The sequence below is a fragment of the Manis javanica genome, chromosome 6 (assembly GCF_040802235.1).
Source record: "Manis javanica isolate MJ-LG chromosome 6, MJ_LKY, whole genome shotgun sequence".
Classification (NCBI taxonomy): domain Eukaryota; kingdom Metazoa; phylum Chordata; class Mammalia; order Pholidota; family Manidae; genus Manis; species Manis javanica.
The window spans coordinates 148,565,439-148,584,308 of record NC_133161.1 but is presented as its reverse complement, the minus strand read 5'-3'; the positions used below and the strand labels follow the sequence as shown (position 1 = coordinate 148,584,308).

Below are 18,870 nucleotides of genomic sequence, written 5' to 3'. Positions count from 1 at the left end.
AACAAGAAAGAGAGGGAGAGAGGGAGAGTTAATTTTCTCTTGTAATTTTCAATCCTGCCTGTTTCCAGGTGCTGTCATATGAAATCTGTGAACTGGGGATTCTCATCAGTCCTCTGGGGACCCAAGGACGTCGCTCTGGCTGTAAGTGATGCCAGCTTTGGCGGGGGAGCGGCTGCCACTTTATCTGGGCCCAGTAAACCTTATCAAACTGCTGTGCAGCCAGCCTTCAGCGCTAAGTGGAGATGCTCGGAGCCCAGTGCTGGCACTCAGCCCGCAGCCTCCCCTGCCTTCCTCCTCCTCACCTACCTTCTCCACCTCTTAAATGCAGGCATTAATCTCGCTTTAACACTTACTAACAAGGGTTGGGCTTTTTAATGGGCAGAGTTTATGAAGCAAGGGAGATTTTCACAGAGTGAACATGGCACAGAGGTGGGGCGGTCCAGGGTCTCAGAGGGATTGTTCTTTCATTGTTTCCAAAGATTCCCTCCTTCTCTGATTTGAGGATTAATAGGTTAGGATCAAGGGTTAATTGTGTGTTTCTCCTGCTATTGCGCTCGGGAGGGGCCGGCTGGCGGGTGTGGACAGTGAGGCAGCACCTTCACCAGGTGCCACCTAAGCGGGTGCTCAGCAAGTTTAATGATTCTTCTGTTTCCTTGGTGAGGCCTTAGGAGTCTTTCTCCTCTGCTTACATCCTCCCCTATTGCTCTCCTTGCAGAACAATTCTGTCTTAACTTTCTTTAAGTCCCTTTCCCCTTATGGACTGTGTAGACCTTAACCAGGAAGAATGGTCTTTAATAACGACTGCTCTGTATTGTTAAAAAGGGGCTTCTCAGGGCATAGGTCAGATGTCGCTGGGTTGTGAGGTACCAGAGCACAGCTGGCCCTTCCTTCGCTGTGCCCCCTGCCCAGCGGCTCTGGTCCTGCTGGGTGCCTTCCCTGCCCGTGGGAGGGGGGACGCCTGCTGGGGTGGGCCTGCCTGTCCTCGGGATTGACTTAGCCCCCTGGCAGCTCTTGGGACCCGCGACCGGTTCTGAGAAGTAAACCCACTTGTCTGGCCCTCCTCGGCCCCAAGAGGGTTTTTGCCCCGTTGGCCTCTGTCCGTCTCCTTGAGCCTACAGTTCTGGGGGCCCGGCGTTCGGTCTGGGACGGTGCCGGCGGCCCGCGCTGGCATATGAGTGTCCCGAGGGCTGCAGGAAGCCTTCGACCCACCCGCGTGTCAGAGACGGGCTGTTGGCACTCAGCACGCCCGGGATCGGAGCCCCGCGCGCGTTGCTAAGGCCGTGTGACCTCCGGGACTGCCTGTCCCGAGACCCAGGGAGGGCGCTCTGCACCGCCCCTGGCGCCGCGCTCCCGGACGGGGGTTAGCTGGCCGCCGCGGCCGCTACCGGAGAAGCGCTTCCCGCCCGCGCCCACCTTCGCCAGGCTCCGGGGCAGGGGAAGGGGCTCTCCGCCGCCGAGGGAGCGCAGTGTTCTGCCGTTCTGCCCCGGGGTTAGTGGCGTCCCCTCCACCCTCTCAGGTTCGGCGGCCAGCGGGGAGGAGGAGGTATTTGGGGGGCCCGGAGCTCCTTCAGGCTTCCTCCGCGCCCTGCAGACCGCGCCGGGCAGAGTGCAGGTCAGGGGAACCGCGTCCAGCAGGGCCCCCTGGGGGGCAAAGCCGAGGGGCTGCTCGAGACGGGGGGTAGGGGGTGGGGCAGTGCTTCCCAGGCCTCCACCTCGGCCTCCGGGGATCGCGGCAGCTAAGACGGGGCGTCTCCCCCGACGGCTGGTCCCGCGGCCCCTCCGGCACCGGGGTCACGGGGCCCGCGAACTCTGCGCCTGGGGACTTGTCGCCGGGACGCGCGCCCCCCGGAGGCGCGAAGGCCGGGCGCGGACCGGTGTCGGGTACAGCGTGTGCAGCCCCGAGCCCGGGAGAGCGTGGCGGGCGAGGTGGCACGCGCCGGGCCGGGGACGAAACTCCGCGCCGGAGCCGCAGCGCCGCGCGAACCCGCGTCCAGGGGGCACGGAGAGCCCGGGGCTGCGGCGGGGGCCGCGCCGCTCCTCCCTGCTCCCGGCCGGGCGCCCGGCGGCAGCTAGGTGTCAGGCGAAGCCCGGAGCGCGGCGGGCGGCGCGGGCGGGGCGGGAAGGGGGCGGCTGTGGGCAGGGAGCCGGCTCGGCCGCCAGCACTAAAGATGGAGAGGCGCCGGGGCCTCGCGGGGGAGGGGGCTCGGCGTTGACGTGGGACGCGGCGGAGGCGCCGCAGCCGGCGGTGATTTGCTAACCTCGCGGCAGACAGGAGTGGAGGGCGATGAGAGCGGGTTCTGCGAACTGCCGCCGCCGCCGCCGCGACACCGAGAGCAACAGTTCCCCGGCCGGCGCCCGCCTCGGCCCGGACGCACCCCCGAGACGCGCGCCCGGCCCGGCCGCGGTGAGTTGGGGCCGCGGAGGGCGCGCCGCCCGAGAGCCGCGCGCAGGGCGCCCCGGGGCTGGGGAGGTCTCAGGGGCGCGCCCGCCCGGCCGCGGGGCCGCCGCCCGGTTTTCTGGGGCGAGCGCCCTCCCCGCTGCTGCCGTCGGCGCCGCCGCCGGTCGGGGGTGGGCTGGGAGGGGGCGCCCCGGCTGTCAGCCCCTCCCCGGCCCGCCCGCCCCGGGCCACGGTCGGGGTGCGGCGTGCGGAGCGGTCTGCCGGGCCCGGGCGCGCGAGCGGAGGGCCGGGCTCGGCGGCTTTGTACGGCCGGGGGCCGGCGGAGGGGCCGGGGCCGGTGGGAGCTGCGGGGTCCGCGGGCCGCGCGCGGGCGCCGGGTGGGGTCGCGGCTCGTGTGTGTGTGTCTTCGCCGGCGGGCTGGGGAGCCAGGGGCGGAGGACCCGAGAGCGGACCGTGGGGCGGCGGGGGGCAGGACCGGGGCCCGCTTGGGTTTTGTTTCTCTTTGGAAAACGTGGTGGGCATTTTTCCTGGTCGGACTTGATCCCCCCGGCGTGGGGGGAGGGGCGGCCGCGGCGCAGCTCAGGGTCGCCAGGGCTCCGGGCCCCGCTCGGCTCTCGGCGGGACCCGCCGCGGCGCCGGAGCTCGCGTGCGCTCCCGGCCGCGCCCGGCGGGTGCCCGGCTCTGCACCTGATGCGTCAGGACGCCTCCCGCAGCCCGGCGCGCCGGCGGCCGGCCCGCACAGCCCCGGGAGCGCTCCCGCTCGCGCTCGCAGCGCGCACGGTGCCGCCGGCCCGCGGGCCCCGGGGCGCACGGACGCGCCAGGCACTGCCCGTGGCTCCCGGGGGGCCGCGGCCCGGGTCGGAGGGGGAGGGCCGGCAGGTCCCCCCCTTGCTCTCGCTCCCACTGCCCGCCGCCGCGCTTCCGTGCTGCCCCTTCTCCGCGGGGCGGTCCGCCGCCTCGCCCCCGTCCGGCCCGCCCGGCCTCGCGCCTCCCATCCGCGTCGCTTCCCGCCTCCCCTCGCCCGGCTCCCTTTCTCCCGTCCGGCTCCCCGGGAAAGTTGCTTTCCCAAGTTTGCACAAGTCGTCTCCGAGTCTCCGCAGGGCTGGCTGGCGGCGCGGGGTGCGGGAGAACGCGGTCCGTCCCCGGGGCTGGCGGGTCGGCGCCGCGGTTCCCCGGGCCGCCGGGTCGCACGGCTGGCCGAGGGCGCCCTGGCTTTCCCCAGGACCCCAGGAGCCTGCTTTGGGGACGAAACCCGGGCGGGGCGTCCATTCTTCCGGCGGCTCCCTACTAGTTCTCCGAAAGCGCCAAGTCTGTGGGAAAGCGCGCAGTGGCGAGGCGCGGAGGACGGCCGTGCCACCCGTGGCCGCCTCCGCCCCCACCTCAGGGTGGGCAGCAGCATGTCTTTATTACCGCCCGGCTAACCCTTCGTGCGTAAAGATCCGAGGCTCTGGAGCCAGCAGGGCTTCTTGCAGGGGCGAACGCAGGGCTCCCCGTGTGAGCCAGAGCCCTTGCCCTGCTGGGCCTCCAATTCCTTTCGCGGCAGCGTCACTGTCGGGCCGCAGCACGGCGGCGGCGGGGACCAGGGTTCGGGAGGTCTTTCCAGCAGTGCAGACGGGTTGGGGAGCCCCGCAGCTCTGGTACGGATCCCCAGCAGCACTTGGGGAGAGGCCTTTGTCTCCTAGGCCTGTCCTCCCTTCATGCTGCTTGTAAGTCACCCCGCAGATGCTAGTGCCAGTATCACTTCTGGTGCCTCCATAGCCTGTCCGGCGTCCGTGGCTGCCCCTGGTCACAGGACTTGCCAACTCCCGGAAGCCTGTGGGACACCTTGGGAGTTCTGCTCAGTGTGTGAGCTCTGGCTGTAGGGGTGCATGTGTCCTGTGAATCTTCTCCTTAGATCCTTCATGACCTGCTCCCTTACATTTTATAGGTCTTCCTGGCCACTGGGCACTTGAGGGCAAGGGGTTAAGCGTGGCACCTATATATATAAGTGTGCACACCGTGTTAACTCTCCCCCTCTCTGGCTGCTGTGCACACACACAGTCCGGAGTTTTGCATATTTTGCACATGCAATGACCAAGGCACGTATGGGCGGAAGTGAGCCAAGCTGGCGTGGGGGTTAGGCACGTGTGCTTGCTAGTGCCCAAGGAGGGGGTCAGGGCGGGCGGGCGTCGGTCAGTCTTCTGCAGCCCTGAGCAGAGGAGCAGAGGCCCGGGGAGGCTGTGGCGGATGGAAGATGGGCCTGCGGAGGGCCCTTGTCCTTAGATTTCTGAGGACCAGGAACGGTGGGCTTCTAGTCCCCGCTGGGCCTGGCTTTGCTTCTCCGCCTACTGCAGTGAGGCACGGGGTTGAGAGTGGAACTGCTTCACTTGACTAAAGGAAGGGGTTAAATTCTTACTCGTTTGGAGTCAGTGCCCGGCCCCTCCTCATTCCGAATGCTGGCCTGGCACAGAGACCTTTACTCTCAGATTTAAAGAAAACTCAGGACTCACCAGGCTTTGGTAGTTTTCATTGACTTTGTCACATGGTTTCATAGAGCAGTGGATTAGGTATGGGCTAGGGGGCAGGACCTTCTCTTTACTCATGATCCTTGGCCTCTAAGGGCAGACATAGATTTCTAGCAAATCCTCTCCTCTCCGTTAAAATCTCCAAGACTCTTGCTGGAGGGTGTAGGGAGGCGGAGCTGAATTGTTTGTATTCTTACTTTGAGGGACACTAATGTCCGGTCCTTCCTCTCTCCTCCCCGATGCCCTTCTCCCCTGCAGCTCTCTCCCTTGGCCAAGGAGACACGCCCTGCCCTGCGGCGCCGAGCCAGGAAGGAACGGGAGCCTCATGCCTGAGCCGCGGGCAGCGCCATGGATCTGACGAAGATGGGCATGATCCAGCTGCAGAACCCCAGCCACCCCACGGGGCTCCTGTGCAAGGCCAACCAGATGCGGCTGGCCGGGACGCTGTGCGATGTGGTCATCATGGTGGACAGCCAGGAGTTCCACGCCCACCGCACGGTGCTGGCCTGCACCAGCAAGATGTTTGAGATCCTCTTCCACCGCAACAGCCAGCACTACACGCTGGACTTCCTCTCGCCAAAGACCTTCCAGCAGATCCTGGAATACGCGTACACGGCCACGCTGCAGGCCAAGGCGGAGGACCTGGACGATCTGCTGTACGCGGCTGAGATCTTGGAGATCGAGTACCTGGAGGAACAGTGCCTCAAGATCCTGGAGACCATCCAGGCCTCCGATGACAACGACGCAGAGGCCACCATGGCGGACGGCGGGGCCGAGGAGGAGGAGGACCGCAAGGCTCGGTGCCTGAAGAACATCTTCATCGCGAAGCATTCCAGCGCGGAGGGTGGGTGTGCCAGTGCGGCCGCCCAGAGCCTCCCCGGGGCCCTGGCGGGCCAGAGTCCTTTGGTCTCAACCCCTTTCGGCCTCGCGGCCATGAGTCCCACCAAGGCTGCTGTGGACAGTTTGATGACTATCGGACAGTCCCTCCTGCAGGGGACGCTCCAGCCGCCTGTGGGGCCTGAGGAGCCCGCTCTGGCCGGGGTGGGGAGGCACCCTGGGGCGGCTGAGGTGAAGACAGAGATGATGCAGGTGGATGAAACGCCCGGCCAGGACAGCCCTGTGGTGGCCGAGTCCAGCATCTCAGGCGGGCTGGGGGACAAGGTCGAGGAAAGGGGCAAAGAGGGGCCCGGGACACCGACGCGGAGCAGCGTCATCACCAGCGCCAGGGAGCTGCACTACGGGCGGGAGGAGAGTGCTGAGCAGCTCGCAGCTCCGGCGGAGGCTAGCCAGGGTCCCGCAGGCCGAGCAGAGCCCCCCGCGCCTTCTGCCGAGAAGCACCTGGGCATCTACTCTGTGTTGCCCAACCACAAGGCTGACGCTGTGCTGAGCGTGCCGTCTTCGGTGAGCTCGGGCCTCCACGTGCAGCCTGCCCTGGCTGTCTCCATGGACTTCAGCTCCTACGGGGGTCTGCTGCCGCAGGGCTTCATCCAGAGGGACCTGTTCAGCAAGCTGGGCGAGCTGGCTGTGGGCATGAAGTCGGAGAGCCGGGGCACGGCGGAGCAGTGCAGCGTGTGCGGGGTGGAGCTGCCTGACAACGAGGCTGTGGAGCAGCACAGGTAGGAGGCCCCCGCGCCCCCTGCACTGGCGCCTAGTTCCTGGTGGGCACCCTGCCTTCCCTCCCCACTCCTCCTGAGTCCTGGGGCCTGGCACCCCTGTCGTCCTTGCTGTTGGTCCAGAACCATGTCTTTCTCAGTCCTGGGGGCACACTCCTCAAGTGCGGTGAGAGGTCTGGCGCCTCTCCTAAGCACTGGGGAGCTCACAGGCTCAGCTCCTTCCCCGCCCTTACCTCTGGTTTTGCTTCTGCTCGTTTGTTCTGCCTGCTATTGAGCCTGCTGTCCTCGGCCTGGAGTGGCTCCTACAGTGGTGGGAGGGAGACCAGGAAGTGGCCTTGAGGAGGAAGGTCTCCCATGGCCTGGATCTGGCCACGTTGCTGAATTTCAGGTGCCTGGCTTCCTGTGCGTGGGCTTCTGCCAAGATGGGCTGTCTGCAGCTCCAGGGGATGGGGGGCAGGATGCTGCCTAGGCCACCGGAGCAGCTGCAGGTTCCAAACATAAGACCCGATGAGCATTCGTCACCAGGAACGCTGTTTGCTCTGCCTTCTCATCCTCTGTCCCTGCAAGTGCATTTAAAGGGAGCTGATGTAAATCTAAGAAGGAAGGCTGCATACAGAGCCTTGGGTTTGCAGTCTGCAGAGCCTTATCCTTATCCCACGTCTGTGCACGTTGAATTGTATGTCCCTTCAGGCTGGCATTGGCTTCCCGTTTGGCTTCTGTTTCCTTCTTCGTGAAATACCATTCACCAGGTTCTCAGGACATGCATGGTTCAGTACTAAGTGTCTTACACGGTGTCGCATTTTGTCACAACAGCCTTCTGAGCTAGGTGGTATTCTTTTACAAAGGGAGACTTTTTTCCAGGGTCATGTAGATGGTAAGAGGCTGGATTCAGAGTCAGGCCTTAGCCCCTGTGCGCTCTGCTCCCTCCTGGAGACCTCCAGTCCTGGCAGGAAGCGTGTCTGCAGAACAGGGCTCTGAGAGTTGCTCACCAGAAGTGGAGTAAAGTACAGAGGGAATCTGTAGTGGGTTCGGTTTTCATGTGGATCTGTCACGACAACACACCTGTCATTTTACACTCCAGTCCCTGGATCAGATGAATGGTGAGAAACCCCGTTTCTGTTGTCATCCGTGGTAACATTTCCGTGCACATCCTCTTGTCTGCTGTCCTGTGGATCTTGGGTGGATCACCCCCTTTCGTACCCCTCAGCCTCTGCCCCCTTCCTCCGTTGCTCATTCAGGTCAAGGAGGGGGTGAGAATGAGGGTGCCGGAGTGGAGGGGGCTGGAGTCGGTCTGATGAGCCCAGCGGCGCTGGGCTGTGCCCTGAAGCTGCCTCAGCTGCGGCTCTGACTTCACCTTGTGGAAAGTGCTTCTAAGCTAAATGGAGCTGATTTTTTTTCCCAGAGGGTGCAAAAAATAACAGCCCCTGAGGTGTACTTTCTAGAAGCTTGCATTGCTCAAAAGTAGGCCGAGGTTGTGTTTTTCTTGCTCAAACTTTGCTCAAGAGGAAACCGCCTCCCCCAACTTGACCAGAGAGGTCCTTCGTCTCCTGCGGCTGTTTGTTTCAGCTACGAGCTGTGAGACACAGGGCATGGTGAGAAGCAGTTTGTTCCTGGGCCTCCTCAGGGCCTGCTTGCTTCCCTCTACCTGAGGGGGATGGAGGAGATGCCACTCCCCAGGAGTCCTGTTTGCAGTCTGCGGGCCCTGGTTCCCCGGAGAGACGAAGGGCTGGGTTGTACTGCACAGAGCAGGGGTATGCGAGCTGGCCCTACCCAGCGTGAGGCTGGGGTGTTCTGAGCCCGGTTTTGCTCATATCTGAATGGAGGTGGTGGTCAGTGTGTGGTGCTGAACTAGCCCGGTGACATCCAGAATGCCTCGCTGTGATGGGCACGTAGTGAGTGTGAAGGGGAAGAACTGGTCCTTTGGGCCCCCGTTTTGTTTAGGCCCCCTTGGGTCTGAGTTCCAGAGTGCAGGGTCCGCAGCATGGCCTCCCTGGGGGTGTATGGGCTGTGAGGAGGTGGAGGGATGAGCTCAGGATGGCCAGGTGCTGGTCCTGGACTCCTCTGTGTCCTGCCGTGGGCCACTGGCCTAGAGCCTCTGCTTGGGACTCAGGCTGGAAACTTAGGGGCCGCAGTGCAGGAAGCCACAGCCTGTGGCAGTGCGCTGGATACAAAGCTGTGCTGGTGGTGGTGGGTGTCTAAATAAAGACATCAAGGAGGGGAGAAAATGTTCTGGTGCTGGGCCCTCGCTCACTGCAGCCTGGCACTCCTCCCCAGATGGTCTTGGAGTGAGGCTTTTCCCCTCTCCCTAGAAGCTCCTAGAGAAGGTGCCACTGCCCATTTATTTCCCTGTTCTCTGCTCTTCCCCCCACATCACAACTACGGGTACAAACAAGCAGGTAAGACCAGGCAACCGGGGTGGGGGATCCTGATGGGAGGAGGCTGCAGCGCTGGCCGTGCGTGTAACAGTGATGAGCGTGATTCAAGAATGGGCCACGGGTTGTAGTTGAGAAGATTTTTAAGCCCATGGTCTGGAGTGTGAGCAGAAGCTATGCACCTAGCAATTCTCATGGCTTTTCTGGGGCGCAGAAGGGCCCAGACAGGAAGGCGGGGAGGGTGCTGGGAAGCCACGCAGGCAGGGGTCTGCCATGGAGTCCTATCCCTGGGTCTTCTTGTGATGTGGGCCCATGCTGGCCAAGAGGGGAGCCTGTTGGTCGGTGGACAGGCAGAATGAAACTTAGTGAAGCCGGGGCCCCTGTGCAGCCTGGGAAGGTGTAGAAGTGGTGTCAAATGCTGGCAAAGTCATGGGTGGGTGCAAAGACTGGATGACATGCTCCCTGGGTCAGTTAAATGGTGCTTATTACCCACCTAAGAGATGTGGGAGGAGCTCAGAACAGTGAGAGATGTGAGAGGTTAGTATTCTCCAGGCAGGTGCAGGAGCAAGATCTGGACCCACAGCCTTCCCCAGTGGGCCCACGTTATGGAGGACAGTGTCTGATGGAGGGAATGTCACGTCAGGCTTCTGGAAGATCAGACTCTCCTGCCAGCTCAGCCTCCCTTCTTTCCCTCTGCTTCTCTGAAAGGCTGCTCTGCTTGTGGGCATATCTGGATCTGCCCTGGGGACTAGCTCCCCTGGGCCAGCGGCACCTTCTCAGAGTTATGTACGTGTGACAAGCTGGCAGGGCACAGTAAGGTTGACTTCAGTGTGGACACATTTAAAGTCCTCAGTCTCCCCAGGCTCACACAGCCTGATCTGAATACATTTCTGAACTTAGTGCTGCAGCCCCAGAGTGGGGCCTGGTTTCCTGAGACCTCTGGATCGTCCACCAGACAAGCCGTTAGACCAGCCATAGTGTGTATCTTGCACGCCATGGTAGGAACTCTTGCCGGATTTTTGAGCGGATGCTCAGGGAACATGCGGAGTGACCTCAGCCAGCAACCTGGATGCATGTGTGCAGCCCTTTCTGGACAGAGGCTTCTTGGGGCCAGCTCCAGGGGGTGTGCACCGCGTGGTTGAAATGGCCTAGTGAGGCCTGGCCTTCTGCCTCGGTTACTCTCAGGTGGCCAGCCGCTCTGCTTTCTGGGTTTGACCATGTAGAGGGCCAGTTGCTGTTGATCTTGGGTTCGGCCACTTCTGGGAGTTTGGAAGTTGCCCTCAAGTCTTGGTCCCCTTTTATGCCTCTGCCAGCTTGAAGGACCTTTGAGGTCAAACCAGGTTCTGTTTGGAAAAGAATATTCTGTGAAATGACAGAACAGCTGTAATGTTAATGACCACGCCTTTTATCAGCTGTAGCACTTTCTCCTTTGCCCAGCGCTTGTGATGACTCTTCTCTCAACCTCAGAGCTTCCCCTGAGGAGGCGGGGGGTTCAGGTCTGCCAGTCCGTTTCTGTGATCAGGAAGTCTGAACAGCTCCGAAAGCTTATGACCTTTTGTATAAGTTTGCAGCAAACTCATTGAGTGGCAAAACCTGATCTGAGCTGATGTGAGGCTATATTTATCCTGGCTATTTTGAATATTCATATGTTTCGCTGCAAAAATATTAATGTGTTTGATTACAGAGTGCTTCCCTAGACTCTTGTGGGCCTGGCGAACAGTATAGGCCCTGTAGTACCTTTCTGAATTCTGAACCAGTTGGATTTCTGGAGCTTCCAAGGGTTTTTGGACCATTGTCAGCCCCACCTTAAACAGAAGAGGTAAACAGATGAGCTTTGGAGCCAGTGACTTGCCCAAGGTCACAGAGCTGTAAATGGAGAGCCAGGAGCTCCAGCTCACCTGATCCCCAGTTCTAGCTGCCCCGCACCAGGCCATATAAGAACACGAGCACTGCCTTTCTGGGTCAGATCCACCTGACCCAGTCTGTGGGTGCCAACGCCATCCCTAAGATCCCACCGTTGGAAGCTACGGCTCTCTTCCCTGACGTCAGTCCTAAAGGTCAGCTGGAGCCCGGCTTCTCTTAGGAGCTATTTACGGCTTCTCTTTGTCCAGATCCTTTCTGAATCCATTTCTGTGTCTGGGAAGTATCGTTCGGGGGAGATGACTGACCTAAGCCTATTACCTATTACCCCTGGGCTCCTGGAAGTCCGGTCTTTTGGTGGTTGGCTCTGCAGACGGGAGGATGGCTGAGGGCCTTGTGGGGCTGTGCGCACCTACCGGGTTCTGCGTTGTTAGCTTGCTCACTGCTGGGCTCCTTTCTGTCCTGAGCTTTAGTTTCTTCATTTGTAAAAACCAGGTACTGGGGTTAGCTGTTTCTGGATTGTTGAGTCCTTCAAAAAGTTTCTGCACGCCTCGGGTGCTTGCGTAGAGCTTCACGAAGCCCTTTGGGTCCATTGAATTTTGCTATTTTGGAATCTGGGTTGGCAGCCACCCGACTAAAATAGGGGGTCAGTTTGATTTCATTCCGTCTGCTCTGACTTCGTGTTTTGACACTTCAACCTGCTTAGGGTGGGTGAGTCCCCTGGGCTCTAGACTGAGCCCTTGGGTACGTTGAGTATGATTTCTTTTATTTCATCTCCGATGCAGGAGAGCAGGAGAGCTCCTGTTCTTCCTTCGGATCAGGGAAGTCCCCATTTCATTTTACTGTCACTATTGTATGGAGCTGCTAATTGCTAAAAGGGGGTGAAGAAGGCTTTAGTTCAGTGACACTTTTTCCTCCTGCTTGTTCTAGGAATGCTATTTATGAATCTTTAAAATAGTGATTATCCTAAACTGTTTAAATAAAACTCCATTTACAACTCTTTGCTAATTCAGGAGAAAAACATTTCCATCACTTTAATTTTTTTAAATTAATGACTTTAAAACCAGTCCAACTGAAAGTCCTGGTTTGGGGCCTAAGAGTCTTACTAAATGAATAGAGGCCTCAGTGTGCCCATTGGAGGTGTCCTGGATTTTCCATGATAGGTAAAGGTTTTTTTAGTCAAGTTCCTGTGGTGTAAGCAAAAGCCCTGACTCAGTGGCAGCTGAGTTGGTAGAAAGGAAAATTCACTGCGGCCTCCCACCTGCCCCACCTCTCACCTGACATTTTACACACAGTAAATGTGCATTTTGAGCACATGAGACTGTCTGGGTTGTAATCAAGCTGTGTGACTATGGTTATGTCACTTAACCTCTCTGTGCCTGTTTGCTTGTTTATAAAATGGGAAAGATAACTACGTACTCACTGGGTTGTCCCAAGGATTCATCAGTAAATAACTTGTCAAGTACAAAGGATCATGACTCAAAGCCAGTGCCCCAGAGGCTTTGTGGCCATTTTTGTGGAACAGGGCGCACTGGCTCTGCAGGTACAAAATGTGTTTGTGTTGACCCAGGTCTGCTGCCCCCGGGGCACTGGCTCACAGGCACCATGACAACTGCAGCCTCGAGCGCTGTGCGTGGGGCTCCTGCACAGTGAGTGCCTGCATATGCCCCGAGAAGCCAGTCCTGTTTTCCGAGGTGGCCAGGGTACTCTCTGTCCCATTGACCTGTGGCCTGATGAGTCACCCAGTCCTCATTTAAATTTAGCTGGGCTGCTGTGTTCCTGCCTGTGAACGTGGCCAGGCGGGCAGATTATTGTGGCCGGCCGGCCGAGGCAGCTGAGGAGTGCAGATGCGACCTTGCTGAGAGAGCCTGGACCTGTGGATGCGGGACATTCCAGGGCCGCCCTGCCAGCCCTCCAGGCCTGCCCGCCTCTCCGGGCGGAGTCAGCAGATGGGGTTGTGAGCACATGATAGTGTCGGTTTCTGTGCCAAGGGCGTTCATAGTCAGCATCCGCAGTCCCTCCAGCTGCCCCGTACGGTGGGTGTTAGCTTCACAGTCCCTGAAGGGCAAATGGACGCCCCACGGGTGAGTGGACTAGTCTGCGGTGAGGCAGCAAAGGGGGTGCCAGGGTTTGTGCCCTGGTCTCTGGCTCCCTGTTTACTGTGTTTCCCACATGTCCTGCTTGGCCCTTCGGCTCCAGATGGAATTCAAAGGGATGAAGGATACAGGGAGGGCCAGCTCTCTGTTCCCTGCAGCCAGGGACAGGGGGTGCAGCGCTTTCCAGCTCTGGCCCGCCGGTCTCCTTGGGTAGCTTGAGAGGCGGAGAGAGGCGAGGGTCTGCTTACTACCAAGGGTGCAGGTCTTTGGGAGTTGGGGTTGCATGGGTCCGAGGAGGACTAGCCACCCCACCTATTACTGACATGGAGCAGAGAGGCCAGCTTCTGGTGATGGAGGCCTTTTATGGGGACTCAAAAAACAGAAAAAGGGAGAGAGAAAGAAACCCACTTACAGAAATAAAAATTCCATGCTGTTAATTTCATGCCATCATGATCAGAAATTCCCCTTCCCACCATTTCCCCTTAAAGCCACACTGTCCTTATTTCACTGGCTCAGTCTGGAAAACCTGTGGTTGGGTTTTGCCTACGCGAAGTCCATCTGCGCAGCTGCAAGGAGGGGAGCCGGTACTTTATTGTCAGTGTGGAAACTTTGCTAAAAACCCACAAAAACCTTAATTCTTAATTCCTAGCTCCCTTTAGCCTGTTCTCAAGACCTGATTTCCTTCAGCAGGAGCAGATTGTGTTCAGCTTTGCAGTAGGGAGGACTCGAGTTAGAAAGCCAAGGAGCCTCTTGAAAGTCGGGGGGCGTTACTGCCGAAGTTATTAGAAGACTCCAGCACAGAAATTTTGATGCAGAGGAGAAACTGTGGGCCAGTTGAAAGTGGTTTTCAGAATTCTGCCCTCAATGGGGCCATTTAGATCCCCCAGAAGTGATAAGAGCATAGCCGTTCAAACAAACCGCCCCCAGGCCAGAATAAGACAGACACTCCAGGACACCCAGCAGACCGTTGTCTTTGTGGTGGGCAGTGCGCTGGGCAGGGCACAGGCCCCACGTCACACTGGGGCCGGGATGCTAGCACCGCACTGTGAACTTGGGTGAATGGCTTCACCTGCCTCAACGGTCAGGGTCCTCCTGTGAAGTGACATCAGCCCTTTACCTCTCTGTGTTTTTAAACATACTCAGTGAGGTACAGAGTAACATGAAGTGTGAGGCCGCCTCCCTGCCTCCCTGCCTCCCTGCCTCCTGCTTCTCTTGTGACCCCAGCCGGACAAGGGAGCCATCAGCTCGCTCAGCCCCCTGCCACACGTGCCTGGTGTTGGTCTCTTAAGTGGATGAGCTGAGCGTGGTGATCTTAATGCCATCACGCCTGTTGGCACAGCTCCCCTTGCCATAGTGCGAAGCAGATGTGGCTGCCCATAATGGCCCTCGGTGATCCATCGGGCCTGGAGTGCTGGGGAAACATTATTAGTGTTAATTTGGGGGTCTTTTATGGTGGCTGGGGACATGCAGAGGGATTGTTTGAAATGTCTTCATTTAAACTGTTGAGCAGATTAAGATGCTGCCGGTTCGTTGTGGCTAAGCCCCCCACCGCCCCCACCCCTCTCTTTAAATGAGGCTCCTCCCCAACCCCGGAGCCCAGGCCTGATTACTTCCAGAGTCGGAGAGACAGCTTAGCAGCCTCTTGTCCCTTGCCGATGCACCTTATTAGTAGCACCTGGCCTCATAACCCGCTAATGGGAACCAGCGCCCTTCCCCTGCCCGGCCGGTGACAAGGAGCCCCGTCAGCCGGAGCTCGCCGTGCGAGGAAGTTCCTATTAGCTTTATGGTCAGGAGAGCTTGTCCTGTTCAGGAAATGAATGTTGCCGCTAAAGGTCCTTGGTGCTGACCCCGTGGGCGTGACCTGTGCGGGCTGGGGGGACCCTACTCAGGATGCTTGGGGTCTCAGCCCCTCTCTGGTTCTTGTCACATGCACAGAGGGAACCGTTGTGGTATGCTGGCAGCCTTGAACTTTTGATTTATTCAGTGAGGGCGACTTAACCATTTCCATGCCTGGACGGCCGCGTGGTGACAGAGCAGCATGTGCCCAGGTGTGTGTGTGGAGCCGGGAGCTGGCTGGGGAGGCCCCTGCTTCCAACAGATGTTGTCCCTCGGAGGGGGCCTGCAGGGCATGACTGTTCTTGCATCCCTGCGGCCGAGCTTTCTGGATGTTGGCTGCAGGGTGGTGAGAAGCTGGGAGGCTTTGCAGCTGCAGTTGAGCCTGGGTTTGAATTCATCCTGTGCCTCTTAGAAGCCTGTGGTCACGGCGAGATACACAACTGCGCTCCCTGCTCTGTGAGCGGAAGTTTCTGGCATCGCCTTGATGGTGTTGCCATGATAAACTTCGGGGCTGATGCACCCAGAGTACGGAGCCCAGAGCCAGGCACGTGGCGTGGTCTCAGGAGGCAGTTCTCCAAAGGGTGTGCACACCTTTCTCATCACAAAGGTGTTTTAAAAATCTGGAAAGACTGGCATCGCACTTTTTCTGTTTAACATAGGAGACCCTTCACTCCTTGTTGTCGCCGTAGAAGTGTTGAGAAAGGCTACTTAGGTAGTTTCTTCCTCTGTTCCTCTTTTTTTTTTTTTGGCCCACAAGTAATGTTTCTAAATGTGATTTGTGCAGAGACCAGCAGGGTTTGACCTCCTTCTAGAGGGAGACGTCTGCCTGATGCTGTGAGGAGAGGTTTGCGGGTTGTCTGGCGAATGGGTCGGTCACCTCGGCTGCTGTGGCTGTCGCTGGCGTTTTAAGGGCCCCTGGTGACAAAGGAGGCATGTCCAGGTGAAGCTTCGAGGGGCCCAGAAGAGATGGGTCTGTCTCAGATTGCAGTGGCATCAGTGACAGTAGAGCCAGGAAAAGCAAGAAGTTCTTATTGGACGTGGTTGGGGGCAAAGAGGACGGGAGTGGTGGGCGAGAGGCAGTGGGACCTGGGGTCGTGGAGAGCGGGGCTCCGGCCCGTTGCTGGGTGCGAACGCAGGAGGCAGGTTCTCAGCCCAGATAGGCAGCGCCTGCCCCTCTTGGAGCAGCTGAACCGGCTCCGAGGGCGTTGGCAGAGCGGGGATCGGAAACAGTCGGTGCAGAAGCTCCGTCGTGACAGCCGTCCCCTAAATGCTCTGCTAAATCAAGGATCCGCTAACATTGGCGAGTCCACCTCCCCACATACCCCCACCCCCGCCCTAGCCCCTTGGCGGAAGGGATGAGGATGGTACCTAAAAACAACAGGACACGGCTGCTAAATCGAGTGACTCCAAAAACGTTTTCCTTGAAGTGGAGTGTGGAAAACCGGGGCTGGGCCTGCGAGGGCTGTGGACCTGTTTGGGGCCCGTGCACTGGCCCTGCTCCTCCGCTTCCAACACGATGGTTTCCAGTGCCCCCCTCCCCCTCCTCCAGCGGGCGTGATTATCCACCGTTTTACTTTTTGTGTCCTGACAGCTACAAGGGTGCTTTTTGTTTTTTGAGCTGAGGAGCTGCTAAATATTCCCCAGCAGCCGAGTCAGTGGCCTGGGGGGTGGGGAGGGGGAAGGCTGAGCCTTGGCATCGCCTGTTACAAAGGTGAAAAATATTCCGGTTTGCAGTTAATTTTAGTGGCGAGCAGATCATGTTAACTGGATGTAATTGCTTCCAGATATGGCGAGGGTTTTGTGTGTTGAGATGAAGGGTCTGGTAAGTGCTTGCTTCCTGTGTAAATTAGCCTATTCCATTCAGTCTTTCATTCTGGCCAGCCCTGGATTCTGTCATTCTGTTCCCCCCGCACCAGCCTGCAGCCTGGTGTGAGAAGCAGCTTGCCCTCTGAGTGCAGTTCTTTGTCACTTGGAGCCTCTTACCTCTTGATTCTGCCCCTAAATGTGAGTCTGCCCTCAAAACAATGAGACAGGTTTGCAAAGACACCACCTGGCCCTGCTCTTTGCTGCGCAAAGGCCGGGCTTCAGGGTGGAGGAGCTGGTGCCCTCTCCTGCCCATGCGGGCTGGTTTGCCATGGACTTTTGTTCCGGCCACCCTCTGACTCCCCACTGCAAACCCCCCGCTCCCAGCTTGTAGATAACCTTTTTCTCCCTTTCTGAACAAAGCTCATTTCAATGGGCCTGAAATCCCGGGAAAATAAAATGAGTGTTGCAAGAAGCTTGTGGCCACGGAGAGTTCTGGAAGGCAGACGTGAAGTCACCACTCTTTGCGAAGGAAGTTAGACCTGCACACACCTGCCCCTCCCCGCAAAGAAAGGGGGAGGGGAGTCCACCCCGAGGATCTGTGGTTTCCGGGGTAGGAACCAAGGAGAAGTGTTAACACTCATGTTCTCCTAAATTCCCATTTTGTCCCGTGGCCAGGCCCACATTCTTCGTGCTATTTGCATAAGAGGGTGCTGTTTATCTTCCTGTATCAACTCCACTGATAACCCCTGTGGTCTGTTTAACAATCTATGGGAGTAGATGACTTGATAAATGCCAGTTTTTCCCATAGGCAAAGATAAACTGTTGGGGTCAGGAAGCGTGTGGTGTGCTAGGACGGAGGGACCAGGCAGGGAGCCAGGACCCTCTTTCAGATCAGGATAGAGATGTGGGCAAGCACCTGAAGGAAGAAAACAGGTATCTTGTAAAATCCAGCAGCTGCATTCATCACCCAGTTTATCGGTTTCCTGCCCTCACCTACTTTTCTCCTTCATGTGGACATGCAGATTCTCTGAGCTGGTGAAATGTTGGCGCCTGTGTTAACACAAGAGGGCAAGGGTGTGGGTGATCTTTTCCCCTGTAACCCCCTCTCACACCCACAGATTGGTGGTGCTGAGTAATTTGTGCTTTTGCTAGAAATATGTAAGTCTGAGCTCTTAAATGAGCAGCCTTCTCCCACCTGCCCTGAAAATCGCTTCTTTGAGCAGAGTGCCCCCAGGTTCTGGAAGAGGCTAGGTGGAGAGAAAACTTCTGACCCCGTCACCTAGTCACTAAGCTGTCTGAGAGTCAAACAAAAGAGTTTGGACTGGCTGCTGAAGCTCGATGCGCAACTGATAGCTTTGTTTTGATGTCCTTGTAATGTTTGAAGATCACCGAGGGTGCTATTCAGAGCAGGGGGTATCTGCTGAGGCGGCCTCACCGGGAAGTTGAAAGAGCTGGCACAAAGTCCATGAGATGCTGGAGATAGTGAAACACAGCCCAGGACTCGGGGGACCGGGGGCCAGTTCCTCACTCCAAGCCAAGGCTTTGGGGAGGTGGTGTTTTCAGGGGACAGTGTGGGCTGGTGGGGGGGGCACCCAGGCTGCAGAGTGGGGCTTCCTGGATGAACAAAGTCCCCGGCTCCAGCATTTCCCTGTCTGTGCCTTGAACAAGCTGCTTAGCCTTTCTGAGCCCCCATTTCCTCCTTTCCTGTAAGAAAGGAGGCCAACCTTTCAGGTGGTTTTGTGGGTTCAGTGTGTATAAGGGGCAGAGCACAGCGAAGGCCCCCGTGAACGGGCACCAAGGAGCTCTGGACCGAGGCCCTTAGAAGCCAGCTGCCTTAGCCCAGGGGAGAAACTGCAAGGAGCCGGTGACTTCTCTAGCTTTGGGCTCCGCTGAACCGATGGTCATGCTGATCCGTGCCAGCGGCCAGCAGGTGAAATAACAGGTGAATAAAGTGTGTTGGGAATACAAGGGTGTGAAGTGCCCCTGTTCTAGGGGCCTGAAGAGCTAATCAGAGGCCATTTAATCCTGTAATGTGGCCACGGCCCCACACATTGTGGAAATCTTCTGAATCCTTTCTGAGGTTTGTGCCACATTCTTTTTATTTTTTTATTTTATTTATTTTTATTTATTTATTAATTTAATTTAATTTATTTATTTTTTTATTTTGCCCTTCAGAGATTTTTTTTTTTTGAGAGGGCATCTCTCATATTTATTGATCAAATGGTTGTTAACAACAATAAAATTCTGTATAGGGGACTCAATGCACAGTCATTAATCAACCCCAAGCCTATTTCTCAACAGTCTCCAATCTTCTGAAGCACAACGAACAAGTTCTTACATGGTGAACAAGTTCTTACATGGTGAACAGTGCAAGGGCAGTCATCA

At 58.0% G+C, this 18,870-nt stretch overlaps 1 protein-coding gene across 7 annotated transcripts in view; it reads left to right on the top strand.

Annotated features, from left to right (window-relative positions):
• The first annotated feature begins 3 nt into the window (after window positions 1-3).
• ZBTB16 (zinc finger and BTB domain containing 16) overlaps window positions 4-18,870 on the top strand; it is a 176,885-nt gene continuing 158,018 nt past the window's right edge. Inside the window, exons 1-2 of one of the 7 annotated variants that reach the window (XM_017668444.3) lie at window positions 4-141; window positions 5,161-6,518. In XM_017668444.3, the coding sequence (XP_017523933.3) occupies window positions 5,251-6,518 (1,268 nt within the window). In that variant the 5' untranslated portion in view covers window positions 4-141; window positions 5,161-5,250. Of the gene's footprint in view, window positions 142-1,351; window positions 1,518-1,590; window positions 2,405-4,571; window positions 4,681-5,160; window positions 6,519-18,870 lie in introns of those variants that run through there. The other 6 variants (XM_017668442.3, XM_073239755.1, XM_036992871.2 and 3 more) reach the window with 6 other exon arrangements.